Source organism: Pholcus phalangioides, unplaced genomic scaffold, assembly GCF_987345545.1.
Source record: "Pholcus phalangioides strain wild (caught in Gottingen) unplaced genomic scaffold, Ppha-v1.0 ptg000001l_1, whole genome shotgun sequence".
NCBI lineage: Eukaryota > Metazoa > Arthropoda > Arachnida > Araneae > Pholcidae > Pholcus > Pholcus phalangioides.
The window spans coordinates 10,666,120-10,687,004 of record NW_028301594.1 but is presented as its reverse complement, the minus strand read 5'-3'; the positions used below and the strand labels follow the sequence as shown (position 1 = coordinate 10,687,004).

Genomic DNA, 20,885 nt, shown 5'->3' with positions numbered 1-20,885 from the left:
ATCCCGTATTTAAGGTTGCAATTTCCTGCATTCAATGATATATGATGAACTTAAGTATTGAAGGTATAATTTTATTTGAACCCATATGGATATTACTAATACTGTATGAATTACAATTTGTGAATAATTTTATCAAGTCTGCTTGCGGACCACCTATAGGTTTCGTGAACCATAGGTGGTCCACAGAGCATTTCTCAACCATGGTTCGTGAACCATAGGTTGAGAAATGCTGCTGTATATGAAATCATGTCTTAAAAAGTGTTTTGGTTCTGGGTTCCGGAATTCGTTAGGACGACCCTTTTAATGGAACAAATGCACAGCATTACTTTCGAATGTGGAAAGTATGTCATAGTTCTAAACACAGCAGTATAGATTTCAGTGGCCAGAGCTCTTTAACGAATTTTTGTAATTCAATAGTTTTTTTTATGTTGGTAGATATTTTCTCAAAATGGTCGGCGGGCTTCGGCAAAAAGCTCGGAGGGCCATGGTTTGAAGACCCTTGTTGTAACGCAACCCATCGCTTAGAATTTCTTTTGATGCAACCCTTTGATGTCGACCTTTGGAGGAGGTGGGGAACCGTGAATTTCTTCCACAGAATTTTCAACTAACCAACCTTCAAAAGCTTTTCAAATTAACAGAAATTGATTGAGATGGCTCATTACCTATTTTTTTCGTCGATATTTTACAAAGGTATTAAAAAACGTTTTTAATTTTTGATTGTCTTGGAGGAAGGGTACGGGGGCCCTTTATACTTCCTTGCGTACGCCTATGGATGAAATTAGTTTTTTTTTCTTTTCTCCTCAGCATACATAATCTTCACAATCGTTCTTACAAAGTCTTCATATAAATCAGGATTCTCAAGAAGAAAGAAACGGATTTTAGGCGAAATATCTCATACCGTTTGGAAATATTTACCTAATTTGGCGAAAGCGAAACTAAATAAAGGCCATAAGAGTACGTGACCGAGAGATTTGTAAAGTTTGAATACGTAGGCGCGGATTTTCGTTTCTTTGCCATATATATTCCCAATTTTTTTCTAACTATGTTTGTCAATACTGTATTTAAGACTTAATGCAAAAGAAAAGAAATGTTCGTATAAAAGCTTAATCCTGATTTTTTTTTCTAGTTATGGTATGCATATCCATGTGCAGCTTATGCTCTGATCGAGCGAAAGATCTAAAAATAATTGGCGCAGCGCGATGTTAAAAAAAAACTGCGATGGAAACTAATTTTGCTTCAAAATCTTTCGCCGAAATATGTGTGCTGCGTTATTGTTCAATATCTCATAGAATATTTCACTGAGAAATATGGAACTTTTTCTGATTGACACAGTGAATGAATACAAAAAGTTTGTAGAACAAGGAGCAACCGTATTAAATGAGAAAAAAAAAATGTATGTTTAGGAGTATGCAGCCCTTGTTAGAGATAAATGACTTAGCTCAGAATATTATACATGTTATTTGAATATTTTCTCTCCATTTAGAAATAAGTTTCAATGGCCAACGGCAAAGAGATTAGAATGCGTGTGATTTTGAAACTGCTACAGCCATTTTTTTTTTATTTCGCTAGAAATAACCTTCAATATATTTTTAAACTCGTCACGTATTTTAGTTCTTCCGAGGACGCCTAATAATATCAGTATATGGTGGTGGTCGGCGGAAGTTGGTTTTCTGTGGTTCCCAACTTCAAGGCGCAAATGTGAGCCGATCTCCCCGTTAAAAAGTCTCGCCACAGAGAGCAACAGTCCTGCAAACACTACACTCACTTCACTTCTGAGATATAGATGGCAGCACTGAAAAATCATACACAACACTAGATACGCACTCAACTGTTAGGTACACGCACTTACACTTCCGGCACAACTCACTAGGTAGTAAATTGCTTATGGCAATAGACCTGAGTTGTGCTCGGTTTGAAAAAAAAATATCAGTATATGGTACCACTCTGATCAAATGTTGAAAACCCGATCGAAAATGTTGAAGTTTTAGGTATCGCTACTTTTTCTTGTGTTCACCAAAGTGTTTGCAATAAACTCCTATTCAATATATTCAACTGAATTTTGTTTATCAACTAATAAATTAAAACCTTCTTGCGGTGAATAAATACTCAAAGACGCATTTTTTTAGTGGTACTAACAATGCTAATTTTCAGGAAAAATGCCGCAAAAAAAGCTGCATAAATTTGATGACAATGGTGTCTCTCGAAATAACGATTATCCCTTTATTACGATATTTTTTCTTGGATCGCTGAATACCGTAAATACTGCTTACTTTGGCCCACTTTTATAAAACTTTTTGTTTACTCTTATGATAGAAAATAAGAAATAATAAATGATGAGATTTTAGGCAATTTTTTAGATAGTTCAAACCTTTCTCTAAAAGATTGATGGAACAAATACCCTTTCTATAATACTTTTATGAAATTTATTTGATAATAACAAAACGTGTATTTAATAGGGTTATGAAAACAGCACTGCTGCAACCTAGCGGCGAATATTACAACTCTGGAAGGTAGGCTTGCCTAACTAGTGCTACGGCCTGGCGAAATTGCTGGCTACTATGTGAACCTGAAATAATCAGCTTGTAGCACACGTGTTTAAAGCATTTTTTTTTTTTCGTTTTAGAAAAAAGTAACACCCCAGGGCCAAATAGCCCGTGTTTACAGCAAGGGCGTGGCGAGGAGGGGGACTTGGGGGGGGGGGTCTGGTCCCCTCGAACTGTGAGAAAATGACCGAAAAAAGGGAAAAAGATGGCCAAATCTATTCTTCTATCACTTTGGTCCCCTCCCCCCGAACGAAATTCCTGGCTACGCCCCTGGTTTACGGTATCATTATATCGAGGTTTCACTGTACAGGTTTTCGTTCTATGAGCTGGGGCTCCCAAACTACGGCCCGCGATAGTTTATTTTGATTACATTGTAAAATTTACAATGTAAGTTAATCATACAAAATAATTATCAGATGTTTTATTTAATGATCAATTAAGAAATACTAAGTGACATACATAATGAAATTGAAAATTTTAACCGTAATTAATATATGATATGAGATTTATCCTAAAAACTTACAATATGTGGCATACATAGGTAATTCACATGATGAAATTAAACATTATAATTATGATTAATGAGATTTTTGTAGCTGTAACTTTCCACTGACAATTGTTTGTAGCTGTGGATCAAGTTTACTAGTGGAAATTATCAGCAGCGACTTCAAATGCTCATCAGTTAATTTGGATCTGTAAATATTTTTTGTATATTTCAATTTGGAGAATGTCACATAAGTCGTGCGAAAGCGGAAAAAAAAGCCACGAGCAAAGTTATGCTACTGATCAAACTATGTGAGTGGAAGACCCACAAAATACCAGCAATGATGACTAAATATTTTTCATAAAAAATATTGCTACACTGCAAATCAATAATTTTCATTTGAAGTTGTGGGGCATGGGTTTCTATATCGACTGTTGATGAATGAGAGAGAGAGAGAGAGAGAGAGATGCAATGTACGTTTAATGGTTTTGAACCACCGTCCGTCATTTTCTACGGCCTTTGATACGAGAGCAACGACGCCTTCACTTTTTCCACAAACGTTTTTGCCGCCATCATTAGTGAAACACTTCAAGTTTTTACATTGAAGATTGTTCATGATTTGAAGCATTTTCAAGTCCTTTAAAAATATTTTCTCCAGTGGTCGTGTCCTGAATGCTATGAACGTTAAGAAGCTCTTCACACATACACTTTTCATTATTTTTATCTATCCCTCGAATAAAAAGTAAATATCTATCAGTATCATCTGTGAGCAGTATCTGAAACATCTATTGACTCATCCAGGGCCAAAGAGAACCACTCTAAGTGTCGATTTTTGTTAGACATAATTGAGTTAATATCTTTTCTGCAATATCATCTACTCTTTGAGCCACAGTGTTTGCTGACAAACTGATGTTTTTAAATAAATTAGCTTTTTTTCTGGACATATTTGTTCTGCTGCTGCAATCATGCAATTCTTAATTAATTCGTCGTCAGTAAATGCTTTCCCATGTTTCGCTATTGAATGAGCTACGCGGAAACAAGCACGAGTTCAGCATTTATTTTCTTAAACAACAATTGTTGAGATTTCAACTCGCATTTCAAAGATTCATATTGCTCTAACCGTAGGCTTCCTGTAAATTTGGAGTAATTCTGAGAATGTTTAGTCTCATAATAGCGTTTTATATTGTATTCTTTCAGGACTGATATTGTGTTATTGCAAATTATACACATTGCCTTATTACTTGACTCAATCACGAAATATTGATATCCTCATTGCTCTTTAAATGTTCTGCACTCACTTATCTATCTTTCGTTTCTTTTCCATATTTATACAAATCCACACAAAAGTTACGTAACTTCAATCAAAATAATACCAATCAAAAACACTGTATTTTCACTAAGAAACTATAGTCACAACTAGTCGCACTATATTTCGCTTTTCAGATCGCATTTGTCGCTCTGAATTCAAACTTTGGGAACTGTCCAACTCTCGGTTGTCTCCCGTATTTGTACCACGCGTCCTCGGTGCGTAGAACATATTCGAAAACTCTCGAAAGTAATCGAATTTTTCATACAAGCGATTACGCAGCAGAACTTTTCCAGAACACGCTCCAGCTCTGCTACTCGCTATAAGATAGCATTGTTTACTTCGACTATCCAAGCATAATTGAAGTTTTTGCGTAATTCCACCGCTTCGCCACAGGATGGCGCTGTACTACTGCCTTTGCCTTGGGACTTCATGGAGGAGTCAGTGTGAAAAACTCAGGTCTTTTTCCATTTCCACTACAAAATATGGAAGGCAGATGGCAGCACCTCTAGAACACGAAACACACATAGCTCTAACTCATAGTTTCCCAACCTTTTTTGTCCCATCGTCCCCCAACGCAATCCAACCCATAGGATCCTATGTTATACCCGTAGCTTCTACCGCCCCCCTGACACATTCCATCGCCCCCCAGGGGGGCGTTAACGTCCAGGTTGGGAATCACTGCTCTAACTCATAGTTTCCTTACCTTTTTGTCCCATCGCCCCCAATGCAATCTAACCCATAGGATCCTATGTTATACCCGTAGCTTCTACCGCCCCCCTCGAACATTTCATGTGTCGCAACACCTGTTCCTGCTTGTACAAATTCGTTGGAAATTTCCCTGGGGAATGTTAATGAGATGCGTGTACGGTTAAGTAGTAGTAGTAATGAAAATAATTAATATATATATATATACACACGATAAATATATATATATATTTCGAACGATGGTTAAAGTCGAGTTCACCACAACCGTCTTTTGCTCCAGTCGGTCTTTCTTTCAAACCGAGCACAACTCAGATCTATCGCCATGAGCAATTTACTACCTCGAATCCGTCTACTACTAAACTCCACACATGCACCTCGTCCATATTCCTCTGCGGAACGTCTAACGAATTGGTACACGTTGGAAAGTGCGTGCATGTGTTGTGAACCTAGCGTGAATTTTTTTCTTTCTTTCAACCGAACACAACTCAGGTCTATCGCTATCTATGAGCAATTTACTCCTAGTGAGTTGTGACGTAAATGTGTGTACCTAACAGTCTGAGGGAGTATCTAGTGTTTTGTCTGATTTTTCAGTGCTGCAATCTATATGGCAGAAGTGTAATGATGGAATATTTGTAGGCCTGTTGCTCTCTTTGGCGAGACTTTTTTACGGGAAGTTCGGCTCGTATTCGCGCAGTTGGGGATTACAGAAAACCAACTTCAGCCGATCATCATTGCGGCGACGGTGGGGTTCGAACCCGTGACCTCGCGACCACCACAGCGGCGAAGTTTGTTTTTGTGTAATGCTTTTAGCGCTGCCATCTGCTACCATTTTTTCTATGACGTGATGATCCCGGTTCGGGCATGGATGTTTACTACTAACAAATTCCCTAACAAAACAAGACGGATCATGCTGATCCCTTGGGAATACGTAACGATCACGTTATTATAAAAATAATAATAATAATTCTATCGCTGTAGGCCTGTTGCTCTCCGTGGCGAGACTTTTTAACCAACCTCGAATCCGTCTATGTGCTGGATCCTGATCGGGTGACAACATGGCCTCAGACACTGAAAGATGACTTTTCATCCGGGCCAAGGTTTTCCTTTCACTGGCTCCTTCATAATACATCTCTAATTAGAAAAAAAAGAACAGTAAGAGGAAGAAATGCATGAATGTCATACAAGTTTCATTTTCTTGCTTCTAGCCCTGTCTCATTTTCGTTTATCAAATTATTTCTACGGAACAATTATTTTCTTTTAGCGTGTCTAATTCGATTGAATTCATCACACTTGCCGTTGAATAAAAAGGAAATTGATATAGATGTTTTTTGAACACTTTGAAACAAAAACTTTGAAAAAGTGATTTCATCATCATCGGTGAGGTTTCAAAAAAGCACCGAGAAACAACGCACTGATCATTTACTCGGCCTTTAGATATTTATACTACTGCTTATAATTCGTTTGGATAAATACTCTGGAGAAGATTAGTAACGTCATACTCGATCCACAAGTGATCCACAGTGACCACAAATCTCGGAAAGTAATTCTTTCTTTTGCGGCGTATCTTTGATGCAAACAGCATCGCTCATTTCAACTCTCCTTCAAGACGCGATTTCCGAAATTTGAAATAATGCGGTTCGGGTGTAAAAAAACTTCCATCTCAGTAATTAATTCTTAACTCATATATTCCATAGTATTATAATCAGGAAGATTCCATAATCTTATAATCAGAAAGATCCCACAACATTATAATCAGGAAGATACAAATGTGACAGTGTAGTATACCTACCGGTTATATGTATATGTCGGAAATATTTTAGTAATAGTTTTTTTTTCGCTAAATCTATTTCTTTGTGGTTAATCAGTTAATCACTGACTTTATTTGATTTCAGATGCTGCAGTGTTGCTTGTGTTTATTGGCCATTGGGTCAGTTATTGCGGATCCTGCCGACTGGGACAACCACTGGGGGAATTTCAAAGTAAGTTCCTGAAGGAAAGAAATAAATAATTAAGTTTATTTTCTTTCCTTTTTTAGATCATAACTTTACTTGTATATATCTGTCTCAATAATTTTTGGTTCGATGAAAAAAATAAACTTGTTTGTTTTTTTGTTTTCCAGAAACTTTTCAAAAAGATGTACTCGGATGTGGAAGAGAAAACGAAGCGAGGGATATATGAAACTAATATGAACCTCATATTTGATCACAATTCGAATTTCGACAACGGCCTCTTCAGTTTCAAGTTAAAAGAAAACCCGTTCAGTGATATGGTGAGATTTATACGGCATTCATTCATCGTATATAATTATTACGCATTATTGTGTTAGTATAGTATAGTATAGAACCGAGCACGCCCAGGCTCTGTCGCTTTTGCGATATAAGCTCATTGATCGTGAGATCGTGGGCGTGCCGGAAAAAAACTCAACCCGGCCGGGACCAACATCCACACCCCCACACCCAAACCCCCAATCCCAGGGCACATCACCGCTCGACAAGCCAGGACAGCACCGCGGGCGCAATCCCTCCTCAGCCCCGCCGACGCTGCCCACAACGCCCCAACACGCCCCGTGAAGGGAGACTCCCGACCATCCTGACGAACCTCCACCGCGGACACGAGAGAGAACCCTCCACAGGACGGGGACACTACCCCCACCAAGAAAAACACGGACGCCTCGCAACAAGGGCCCCAACGGACGCGCCACTCTCGACCACGCACGAAGCCAACGGCACTCGCCTCGTACTCAGCCGTACTCGCTTCGGCAGTACATATACTAAAATTGGAACGATACAGAGAAGATTATTGTGTTACTTCAATTTATGTGTTTCGATATAATTCGGACTGGTTCATAACTTTCCCTTGGTGCCGGGATCTAAATAAAACCTATACTGTATATAACGAGCACTGATGCTCGCCGAATTATCAAAATGCGCTCAATGCTTACACCAATTTTCTCACTGGAGTGGTACAGATTTGATCACCACATTGAAACACATCGTTCAAGTCGCATTAAAATGAAGGACCGTCATTATGCTTATTTAAATTTTAGCATGTTCACATGTTACTAAGTGCTCTTTTGATGATAGACATAAAGTGCTCGAGACTAGAAAAGAAAGTCCTAATGTAAAAAAGTTGACAAATGGGATTATTTGTAAAGTGAAAAGATCAAATCATCCAATTAGAATTCATGAAGTAGTTATTTGGCTTGACCCTTTACTATCCATATGTCAGATCTCGCCCGATAACTGTTTTCTTGGGCGTTCGTTCATTCACTCCACAGTTCGGGCCACTTCGACTCTTAAATTATTTCACTTAACTTCAAATATATAATGAAATAATCACGGTGAAACCATATTTATGCTCTTTTAAAACTTGAAATAGTCGCATACAGGGTATCCTGTAAATGCTAATGCGGCCTTTTATCTCATCAACCATCCGTCGTAGGGGTGTGATTCCAATTTAAAAAATGCTCAAAAGTCGTTCAAAAATTATTCTGTACTAGTTTTCAGAGTGAAAATACAGGGTGTCACAAAATAAAAGTTCAAAATTTGTATACAGTCCCCTTGTCCTCTAACTTCCAATTTGGAAGTTGTTGCTTCCTAACCAGAGCATGGCCCGCCGCCCTGTTTCTTCTGAGGCCAACAGAAAAAATTTCATGCTTCTATGTACAATATTCGCTAAGATATTTGAATTCAAAAATTGGAGGAAAATTATGGAAAAACAGCAAAGACTAACAGACAACGCTTATTTCCCTCATTCCTTTGTTCTTTGCCACATTTTCTCCGAATTTCGAATTCGAATATTTCAGCGAATATTGCACTTAGAAACTTGAAGTTTTTTTTTGTTGTTGTTGGACTCAGGAGAGATAGGGCAACAAATTTCTAATTTGAAGTTAGAGGCCAAGAAGACCGTATAAAAATTTAGATTTCGTATTTTGTTACACACTGTATTTTTCACTCCCAAAACTGGTGCAGGGTGATTTTTGAACGCCTTTTGAGCATTTTTCAAATTGAACCTATATGCCTCTACGACGGACGGTTGATGAGATAAAGACCGCATTAACGATTACAGGACACCCAGTACAATGCACCAAAATCTTTCCGATCAAAATAAAATGACAGCTGCGAAGAGTATGCACTTGGCAGAAAAATTGGACAGCAAAAGACACACACGCACGCACAAAAAATACCGTATGTGTATGATGATATTAAGACATTATTAAATAATTTAAATCTCTAATCTAAATATTTCTGCATTAATTTATACACTGAGTTTCCATCACCACGTGACAATTTTAAGCAAATGAGCTATGGCGTCACATTGTTGCCGCTAAAGGGCTAGGCTAGTAGAAAAAAAGAAAGCTTAGCTTCTGAGACAGTAGTATTGATAAAACAGTGAATTGTAATTGATACATAAAGTTATTTTAAAAGAAAAGGAAAATTATTCTGAAATTAATGAAAAATAATTGCAGAATAAATGGAAATTCCGAACTCATGAGAAAAATAATATGTCAGAGCTATACGAAAATCCAGAAGTCTCTCATGAAATAAATAATTTCGAGATTAACCTTACAGCGATCGCACATACGTGGGAAATAGGCGTTTTCCTTGTTACCGTGTATCCCCCATTCGCGCGACCACTGGAAGGCTAATGAAAATTCAGTATTTATGAAAGAAATAATTTCAGAGTCGGTGGAATCCTTCGATAATTTAATTGATAATTGACTTAGGGGAGCCCTGTTTACCCATCTGTTTAGATACCATGAACTGGTTTCACCAAATAAACATTTCACAAAATGAACATTTTATTAATCAGAAATATTTAATAAGAATTAAATTAAAAATAGACCGATGGGTCGATAAGTTGATCACGTTGTTGATTTTGGGTCGCAGCTGAGAAAGGTTGAGAACCACTGAGTTGGTGATTTGATTGGATTATGTAAAGACTGGATTGCCGGGCAAAAAACTGAGTCTCTCAATGTACAAATTGTATTAGTCACTGACTGGTGAATGTTCGGGCGAAATGGACTCTCCAGACTTGTAAAAGACAGTAGAACGGTAACAGTGAAGCGAATCGCAGCACAAATTACCTACCTATTATCATTCCGTAGTCCCATGCCAATAGTCGACCCTGTATTAAAGGCAGAAGAGGGCCCAACGAAATATTGACGAGCTGGTTGGTCAGAATAAAGTTCCAATTCAGTGTAATAATAATGCTTGAATATGTGTATAATTTACTTGGACTTTGTTTCTGTTCACCGACAATATTTATGTCTTGACTAAATGTCGTTGCCATCTATTCATGAACTCTATTTCCCAGACACTCGATGACCTGGACGAGATTTTTTTCGGATTCGGTGGTGGTGAAATGGAAGCAGCTGAATCACCCACTGAAGTTTTCTCAGTTCCCAAGAACACGACATATCCAGCGACTGTCGATTGGAGGCATGAAGGATACGTCACTGGCGTTAAAAATCAGGTGAGGAAAAAAAAAACTGGAGCACATCTCCTAAATAAATTTAAATATTTAAAAAGTAGAAAAAAAGTGTCGTTTGTGGTAATTTTTAGTGATAACTCGATATAACGATACTCTACGGACCAAGAAACCATATCGTTGTTGAAGGACTATCGTTATATCGAGAGGCAACAGTTCAACATTAGAGAAGGGCTTGACATAGCTGGCGCCTAGATATTTTTTTAGACGCCAGCCAAATTTCTTAGGAGCCAAGCGTGGTTTCTGCTAAAAAAAAACACAGCCCTAGAGATAATGTTTTTTTTCCTACTTTTCCAGGGCTTTGTAAGCTCCTGCCATGTAAACAGACGTACGTACGTAATGAAATCAGAAAAAAAATTGTGTCATCCTTAGACTCTAATTCAGTCAATTCCCATTTAGAAAATTTTAAGCCCCAATATCGATTTTACAGTCGCCGTAGCGACCTGGCTCCCGGGATTTGTCAAGACTTGCATTAGACCGGAGAGCGTATAGACATTTCCAAAAAAAAAATTAAAAAATTATCGTTTTAGAGGGAATTTTTATAGTTATATCGCATATCGTTGCCGCGGAGTTTCACTGTATTTGCATTTAAAGTCGGTGTAAATGAAACAAATGGTCTATTTATCATTTACGAGAATAGAAAAAAAAAGTATTTACGGATTTTAAGAGATAATAATGACTCCAATGTAATTTTGTGAAGTAATTTTAACAGATGTTTCTTTAATTTCCATGAAACACTAGTAATGCTTTTCTTCGTTTCAAATTCAAACTGGAAATAACTGGTTTCATTTATGTCTATCGGTGGTGAAAGGACTTGCTATTTATGTCCTTCCCCTGGATCAAACCCGTAGACCTGATGGCCGTCTTCATGATGGTAGACGAGCATTTTACCACTGCGCCACTCGAGCAATTTTCCGGTTACTGGCGCTTACATAAGGCATTCATTGTGATGTTGACATTGGTGGATGAAGTACTATTGGTGAAGTTGTTTTACCTCAGCCACGAATCACTGGATGAAGCTTTACGAACGTTTCAGACACGGAAGAGATTGAAGAAAAAGTCAAGTCCAATAATTCTTGGTTTGATTCCATGCTGCGCCATCTATCAATAAAAATTTAAATTATTTTCTTCTGTAAAACACTCACACACAACAACAACAACAGACAAACCGCTTCGTGAGAATAACTTTTTTCGCAAACCGCATTAGCATATACCAATTCCTTCATCTTTTATTAATTTTTTGAACTATTCACGAATTCATGGGACATCTTGTATGTGTATGCACTCCACGACTTGGGAATTTCCGAGTTACAAATAAAAAGTGCAACAAAAGCATTCTTGATGCATCTTAGATTGATCTCGGAGATATGTTACAGCATATTTTTTTTAGGCCAAGGGGAAAGAATTTAGAGATGCTGGAAGGTTAATTCGAATCTGCTCCTGTAGACAAGCAATAATTTAATAGATATGGGGACTACGTGACTTGTGTTCGATCCAAGATGCGCAAACAGAGCATGATATTATATACGTCTATTTTGTTTAAGGCCAAGCCTTTCGAGTGGCTACTATTACTATCAACTGTTATTTTCATACGGTACGTACGAGGGCTGGACGTACCTTAAATCTATTGCCCGACATGTCCTGGGAATGTAAAAAATTTGTTCAGGCATGTAATTGTTTTCGGCTACATGCCCGACCCGGGGCATGTAAAAAAAAATTTAACACGCTTGCAATTTTCTCCCCCTTCAGCAACGATGCAAGTGTTCTTATGCACATGCTTGAAATTCCACAGAATTTGTTAGGCAGTCATGATGGAATATGTATATAAAATTCGTGTATGTTGAGCTATTTTTACGGCCCTAATATTTCTGGCCCTGTGTACTATGGATCTCTAACATTGTGATTGGGAAGGCCTTCAAACCAGGATTTTCCCCAGGCCTTTCTCTATACTAGGTATACAGGGTGAACGTGACCTAATCTGCCAGATGAAAGAGGGTGATAAACAAGCCCAATGGGACATAAAACACCATAGCAACCCTGTCATATCAAATAACCGTTTTCGAGTCATGGTAGATGAAGGATTATGGAAGGAAATGCTTCAAGTCTGGAAAAAAAACCTGGATTTGTGAAGTTTCTTAAAAACGCACATGCAAACTATGCTCATGTTTGGAAAGGACAGAAAAAATCCTATGAAATGTGACACCATTTTCATCGAAATGTCTAGATTTAATGGCGAGATACAATCCTGAGAGATTAGCGAATTGCCACTAAAATATACTGAAGTGTGTTCGCATCAAGGACATAACTACGATTTTTGCCGCCCGGAGCAAACATGATTTTACCACCCCAACCAATTTAAAATTCGATAATATTATAATGCGGCTCTTTGTTTTCATTTGAAATTGCCAACTCCCATAATTTTACCGCCCTGGGCAGTTGCCTCCCCTACCCCCCTCTAATTCCGGCCCTCGCTCGCATTGTTTTTTTTTTTGAATGAAGGCCAACCAGATGGCCATATGCATATAGAAACGTCCTCTCCACTTGTCAATACAACCATCCGTTGACGCCGTCCATGTACGGTGCCTTTCAACATATATATATATTCTCCAAGGTTGAAATATTCTGTCTGCTTCCATAGCTTAGATGGTAGAGCACTCGTCCGGCAAGCGAGAGACCGGAGTTCGAGTACCCGTGGCGGCAGTGATGAATTTTCTTCATTGTAATCTTCATCTCCACAAATAACCAGTCTTTCGACGAATCTTGCATATATTAACCGCTCTCCAATATGTTTTTTGTTCTTTCTCTCTCCTTTGAATGAATGGGTTTTTTCCTCCCTAATGCAAGGAACCAACAAAAATCAAGGCGTTTTGTGGGGGGAAAAAAAGGGAAAAAGAATTTTTTCCAGTTAGGCCAGAATTACACTTCGAAAGTTTGATAAAAGATCTTTTACTAAATCTGAAAAAAAATAGTCAACCAATTAGCCTATTGGTTACAGGATGATAGGTTGTTTATCAAGTTTTGTAAAAGATCTTTTATTATACTTTTTCAGTGTAATCCTGGCCTTTTAGAGGAGATTTTTTATCTACTCACACAAAAAAAATCTCAAGGTTACATTCTTATCTCAAAGTCGGTGCAAACACCTTGGCAAGGGAAAGAATGGTGTTTGTAGTTCTTCCACAGAACTTCCGACATAATATTACGTCAGAAGCATCGGAAGGGTTAATTTTATTTTTAATCAAGTTTTTTGCTTTTCAGGGCCATTGTAAATCATGTTGGGCGTTCGCATCCGTAGGAGCATTAGAGAGTCAATACATGAAAAAGTACGGCAAACTGATTGATTTTAGTGAACAGAACCTCATCGATTGCTTAAAACCTGAAGGTAATAACCCCAGTAGAACTTACTTATGAAAAAATATAAGAATCAGTGATATGGCACGTGGATAAGGTGCATCGAAGCACCGTCTCCAGAATTCTTCAGAATATATTCTAAATAAGATATTCCTATAAAAAACCAGCCAAAGAAATGCTGTCAATTTTTTAGAAATTGCGAGTCTTCAACGCATAGCCCGCGGGCCAGATTCAGCCCTCGGATTTTTTTGCCGTGGCGCACCGATCACTTTTAGAAAATGACTAAAAGCATCAAGAAATGATTAAATTAAAAAAAAATAATTTGATCATATATATATATATAATCGCAGGCCACTGAGTTATATTGAATTAGTATTATTAAAATAAGTTACATATAATTGTGAAAGGCTTTCGAAATTTGCAAGTAATGTTGCGCATTTGATACATAACCAGGGCCATCTCGACGAGTTGGGGAGTGCTCAAAAAGTTTTTGAGGTCCCTGATTTCATATATTCCTGGACCGAAAAGTTGGCGTCTAAAAATGCGTACCTAATTGAGGAATTTAAAGAAATGGCGAAAAAAAACTTTTATATATGTAAAAAAAAATTAGAATTTTTCTGAAAGAAATAATTTTAAAATTAATGAAATAAAAATATTTCCAAGATTATTAAAATAATTTAGTATTGATGAATCTTCTAACATATTCTGGAAGTATTTCTACTTTGGTAAAATTTCTAACATACACTGGAATATTATAATATACTTTGGAAATTTTTGATGTATTCAAGAAATTTCTGGTATGTTCTGGATCGATTCAGCAAGAATAATCTCGGAATTACTGAAATTACTGAATCACACTGAGCACGCAACCAAAGAAATAACTTAAGAATCAATGAAAGAAAACTTGAGAATAAATTTTTTTTGATAATTATTAAAAAATAACGGCATGTGTGAGAAGGAAATGATTTAAAGATAAATAATTACAGAATCGTTTAAAGTTATTTCAGAATCATCAAAAAAAAAAAGTAATTAATCTGAGAAATTTCAGAATTGGTGAAAAAAATGATATCAGAACTAATCGGAATGTATAAATATAAATTAATATTAAATATAAGAAATTTCAGGATAAATTTGGCTCTTGTGTTGAGATGTCACTGTACATTACACGAGAAGCCCTTGTAAATCTAGATTCCATCTTACAAATCTAAATATAGTAACTCAATACGAATTGTTGGCCCGAGAGCTACGTGGGAAGTTTCAATTCGACCCGCGATGTCTGAAAGGTTAAGATCCCTGCCGTAGACTATGCGTACTATAATTAGCACTATACAGAAAAAGGGTATTTGTTTGAAGGAAAAATAAACTATTGTAGTAAATTTCCGAAATTGTAGAAAGTTTTTGTGAAAACTCGTACGTGTTTTTAATTTTGACATTTATTTGAATCACATCTTCTACCTTTTTTTTACGAAAGACGATGATAAATGCAACCATGGTCTTACAAGCAACGCCTACGTCTACATCAAGAATAACGGTATTAACAGTGAGAAGATTTATCCTCTGCGATCACGGGTAAGAGAATGGCTGAATCTTCAACTTGGAAAATAAATGACCGTAAATTGTATCTCGTCTTCTTTGAATTACGTATTATTGAATTCACGTATATTAATGAACCTATTTTTGTTTATTAATGATTCCATAAGCCAGGCGAATGCAGGTTTGACGCTAATGATGTCGCTGTAAAGTCTACTGGTTATGTTCTTATACCTAAAGGCGACGAAGAAGCTCTCAAATATGCAGTGTCCACCGTCGGGCCAATCGCTGTTGCCATCGATGCCAAACATAAAAGTTTTATGCTTTATGGGTAGGAATACGTAATTTTCGTACTTACAGTATTGATGATGATGCAAGAAATGCTATATTTGTCATTTTGGATGAATAAATGGGAAAATTCGATTTCCACACGAAAACGGGTAGTAATTTTGTTGAGCATTTGAATTCTAGAACTTTCAACTAAAAGAACAGTATTTGAATATTGGCCTCGTAATTAAACTATACAGCAAATTGTGTCGTTAGTTTAATTAGCTATTGCGAATGAATGTAAAATTTTTCATTTGAAAGTACTTTTGTTTATGAATGGAAAGTTTTTAATTTGGAAAATATTTTCAGGGTGGAATGAGGATTTGTTTTGCGAATGAATGCAAAATTTTTGATTTGAATTTTTTTTTTGCGAGTGAAAATATTTTTTTGCGGATAAATGCAAAATTTTTTGATTTGGATATTTTTTGCAAAATTCTTAATTTGAAAATTGTGATTTTTTTAAATTTTGCGAATAAATGCGAAATTTAAAATTCAGAAACTTTTTTTGTGAAATTTGGACTTTGTATTTGCGAAATTTACGTTTCTCTTTATAAGTAATGCATAACTTAATTTAGACACATATTTGCCAATGAAATTCCCAACCAGATTTCGGTTAATTTCCACGATGGTTTTTATTTATAGAGGCGGAGTTTACGATGAAGAGGACTGTAGACCTAAAAACCTAAATCATGCTGTTGTCATCGTAGGCTACGGAACAGATGAACGTGGCAAAGATTTTTGGATTGTGAGAAACAGGTAAATTGTTTTATATTTGGTGAATATAAAGTCTCTTTCTCAAATATGGATCGTAAGCATATACAGGGGTCCCATCAGCACCGCCCAACTCTGCACAGCCAGATTCCTCGCTTGGGATACGTAAAAAATGCCCAAAGAACTGTACCTGTACGACTAGGGTGACCATACGTCCCGTATTTCCCGGGACAGTCCCGATATTTTCTGTTTTTTTGGTCGTCCCGACTTTTTGGCAAAAGTGTCCCGGTTTTTCCCGTATTTTACACGAAGACTACATGAATATTTACTCTTTATTGAAGTCAAAGATTGACATTATTTTTCAACTCATAAATTATTTCATGATAATTACAACTATAAATAAGAATATTAATCTCCCACATTCATCTTGGTGAACGTTTTTCTTCGTGGAATTCATTTTAATCCACTTCAATTTGCAGTAATGGTTCATTTCACACCATTTTGATTTTTCTGTCATTTCAACAATATTTGGCAACTTTGTTTGGTTTTGGCGTCATTTTTGGCGATAGTTGGCTGTGTCCCGGATTTTCCCGTATTTGGAATCTTAATGTCCCGTATTTCTCTCGAGGAAATATGGTCAACCTATGTACGACCCATATTTTTTGAGAAAAATGCGAAAGAAAGGTATGACGTCATATCCTGCGCAAGGGTGGGGGGGGACGGGACTTTCCACGGCGCGCGCATGCATGCCTCGATATTTGCGGTGGATATTTTGAACATCTTCCTATGTAAATATATGCAAATACCGAGGTGTGTGTGTGTGTTCATGTTTTTCCAATAAAGTTTTTTTTCCTTTCACCGGATATGACGTCATACTTTTTCTTTCGCATTTTTCTCGAAAACTATGGGTCGTACAGGTACAGTTCTTTGGGCATTTCTTATGTATTCCAAGCGAAAAATCTGGCTGTGTAGACTGAGAAATTGAATTTTCTGGATGCTATGCCGAAACTGATATTTGGAAAGAAAAGTGATTTGCTTCTCTCAGTATATTTCAGGCCGAAAAAATACCATCTCTGGCTGTGTAGAGTTTGGGTGGTCTTGATGGGACACCCTGTATATGTTACGCGTGGTAAATGCGATAAGTAAGGTTATTATATATGCGTAAATAACAGGTTACTGATCATAATCGACAACCATTTTGGTAAGTTTGATAAATATCCCTAAATTTATCACACTTTCTCCGTCGATTATGCATAATCGTCGTTGGTAAATACGTATAATAAATCGTATTAAATCCATCACATTCGTCGTTATTATACATAATCGTCATTTCGTATTGGTAAATACGATAATTGGTCTCATTGCTATGATAAGATTTATTATTTATAGTGAACCAGGTATAATTAACTCTAATTTATTGAATTTTTCCGTACATCTTCGAAATAACTCTTATAATTAACTCCTATTTTGAAGAATTCCGAAAACGGACCTCGATATAACAAACTCCTGTTCAACAAATTTAACGATCGTAACACGAAAAATGATCCCTCATTTAACAAATTATACCCCGATATAATGATCTCTCATTTAACAAATTTCACTATCGTATCCCGATTTAACAAACTTTCATTTAACAAACTCTTTGATCTTACGAATTTTTACAGGTTTTCGTGTGTATGCAATTATGTATGTAATTACTCCCCCACCTCCAATATAACCAACTTCTATTTAATGAATTCTACCATACTGCCAAATTCTAACATGAATTCTACCCCCGATATACTCATTTGGGATTTTGCTTTCATATTTGGCAAATTCACCGATTACAATACTTAACCGTACGCACATCAACTCTGGTCATATCGACATACGGCAATTCCTTATCCATGGAGTTGTGCGGGGAAATGAAGACGCCATCTATCGGTAATCTCCCCAGGCCCTATAGGTAAAGAACGTCTTTTCTATGCTCTTTTCTCGGATCGAACGCGTGGACTCTGACGGTAACCTTCATGGTGGAAGACATCTTGCCAATACACTACCTGGGCTTTACGCATACAAAAAAAATCACTGGCAAAAAAATGATAATTTTTTAAACATTTATTTAATTCACCAACGACACTTGATTATTATGCATAATTAATCATTATATCGCTTCTGATCAGTATAAAATCTCGCAATCTTTTTCATTGCAGTTGGGGTTCAGACTGGGGCCTAGATGGCTATATCCTGATGGCTAGAAACAAAGACAACCTATGCGGAATAGCTTCCAGAGCCACCTATCCATTGATATGATGCACAAAAAAAAAAAAAAAAAAAAAAAAAAAAACGGAGTTGAAAAATTTGAGAAATTGCTGGAAATGAAAGGAAAAAGACAAGAAATATTTTGTTTTTTTCTTTTGTTTGTTTTTAACGTGAAATAAAATGCGGGTATTATGTACATATAACACGAATGACATTATCATGAAATAAATTATTATCTTACGTATGCTACATGAGTTTCATTGCGTCATCTGGTCTTTGGTATGATAAACCTCTACGGGTCATTAAGGAAATATTTTCATTTAATCGTCAATTTCGATCATCCCGGTGAAGGATTGGGGGGAATATTGCCAGATTCTTCCAGAAGGGCAGTTTCTCATTTTTTGTAAAGGAGTTTCCAGTATTTCTAGTGCAGTTTTCAATTTTTCTAGAGCAGTTTCCAGTTTTTTCAGAGCAGTTTCCAATTTTTCTATGGCTGGAAAAGTTTCCAATATTTATGAAGCGGAATTTTTCTGGAGAAGTTTCCAATATATCTAACCAATATATCTTCCAATAAAGTATTCTTTATGGGCATTGTATAATATTTTATCATGTGTATATATTGTTTACAATTTTTGTTAATTGCATTTTTAATTGGGTTGCTATATTTTTGAAATATATGACATCCACATTTTTATGGGCATCTTTTTCTCAGCCACCTCGTTGGGCATTTTGCCTGTTGTGGCGTTGTATTTGTATTTGTATCTAGAGCAGTTTCTAATTTTCCTGGGCAGTTGCATTGTTCGAGAAGATTACAATTTTTTTTCTCTTGTTTAAAACTTATCGCCCCTTCAAGACTGTCACCTTTGCTCCAGTTCCAGCCCTAGTTCAACCGACTTAAAATGTATGAATATAAAAGCCACATGCACAAGGGGAGAAAGAACTCTGGCATATAAGCTGCACGCAATATGATTCCTTGCTATGGCATCGCGGGCCATAAACATTTTGACGGGAGTTATTAACTAATTAACTAAACTCTTCATTTAACTAAATACTAATTATAAATAATTATTAATTAATTATTAACTGAACTCTTCATTTTTTTTGGAAAAGAGTATTTATGTGTGCTATCATAGACAGTGAAATTAGCGCAGAAGGAAAAAGTGCATAAATATCTGCTGTATGGACTACAATCTCTTTATACCAGACTCGAAAAAGTTTACCCCCCCCCCCCCATGCCCAGCTCTCAGGACTGATGGTGGGGTTACAGACGGGCTAGTAAACAGGCTAGGAAGGTGTATTTAATGTCAGTAAATACAGGCGGTCAGTAAGTAAGACGGGCTGCTTCCGGCTCCTCAGTAAAATTTTTCCAGAGTATTTGTCAAAGTCGAGAGATCCACTCCGCAAGTTCACAAAACTGGTCTTAGAGAAATGTTTGGGTTGGCACATCTGTGACTTTTTCCAAGTATCGCTGCAACTCATTAGATTCAGCGAAGTCAGTAGATCCTTTAAGTGCGGTCTTTTTTAGAAAAATTTCCGCTGATGGTTGGATTTTGGACTTTGCTTTCTTCATGGTTGCGAAACCTTTCTCAAGCACTTCGCGATAGAAATGTGATGTCGGTGTATCTTTTCTCCAATTTTTCATACGTGGTGAACTCAATCTTCTCCCGAGATTTTTATGGTTGTGCGTTTCTTAGCCTCGAGTTCATGTCAGTTGCTCACAGCTCAGCCAAATCTTTTCCGTGTGTCTTGTGTATTTTTTTAGTTTTACTTGCTTGAAAGGAAAATTTTTTGAGAGAAATTCAAAAATATAATATTTTTTTCATCTTGTCGTGGGCCGGCTCTTGACCACCCCCTGGGTTAGACCATAGACCATAGACAATTTTATACAGCAGTCTTAAGTGGTTGATCAGCCTACGCTGTAGTCTCCCAAACTTTTGTTCCATCGCTCCCTTCTTTAGAAAACTTTTATTTCCATCGCCGCCCCACCCCCCAACTCAAGTTGGCCCATAGGCCCATAGGATCCTGTACTAAATCCATAGCTTTACCGCTCCTTTGGACCATTCCATCTCTTTTTAATGGATTCTTTCATGCACGGGTAACGCATGAAAAATTCTGATGATAAACATTTCATATATGGTATAAAACCGATAATACAATAATGATTATTTTTAACGTGGATTCCCAAACTCTGAACGTT

The 20,885-nt window shown here is 36.9% G+C and overlaps 1 protein-coding gene and 1 pseudogene across 1 annotated transcript; both read left to right on the top strand.

Moving 5' to 3' along the window:
* Nucleotides 1–6,587: 6,587 nt before the first annotated feature.
* LOC149089843 (cathepsin L-like) lies at nucleotides 6,588–18,935 on the top strand. The gene is made up of 9 exons (XM_089250983.1): nucleotides 6,588–6,704; nucleotides 6,934–7,020; nucleotides 7,161–7,310; nucleotides 10,358–10,516; nucleotides 13,787–13,910; nucleotides 15,351–15,448; nucleotides 15,580–15,740; nucleotides 16,379–16,492; nucleotides 18,640–18,935. The coding sequence occupies exons 1-9, from the start codon at nucleotides 6,672–6,674 to the stop codon at nucleotides 18,737–18,739; spliced, it is 1,026 nt and encodes a 341-aa protein (XP_089107109.1). The 5' UTR covers nucleotides 6,588–6,671; the 3' UTR covers nucleotides 18,740–18,935.
* LOC149089844 (U6 spliceosomal RNA) lies at nucleotides 7,788–7,840 on the top strand (annotated as a pseudogene).
* Nucleotides 18,936–20,885: the final 1,950 nt, after the last annotated feature.

What these genes read in the sequence shown, in the direction of transcription:
- LOC149089843 (XM_089250983.1), top strand. Translation starts at nt 6,672, where the DNA reads ATGCGGTTCGGGTGTAAAAAAACTTCCATCTCA. An exon ending in TCACTGGCGTTAAAAATCAG is followed by an intron (nt 10,517 to 13,786) that starts GTGAGGAAAAAA and finishes TTTGCTTTTCAG; the next exon opens with GGCCATTGTAAATCATGTTG. An exon ending in TTTATCCTCTGCGATCACGG is followed by an intron (nt 15,449 to 15,579) that starts GTAAGAGAATGG and finishes TGATTCCATAAG; the next exon opens with CCAGGCGAATGCAGGTTTGA.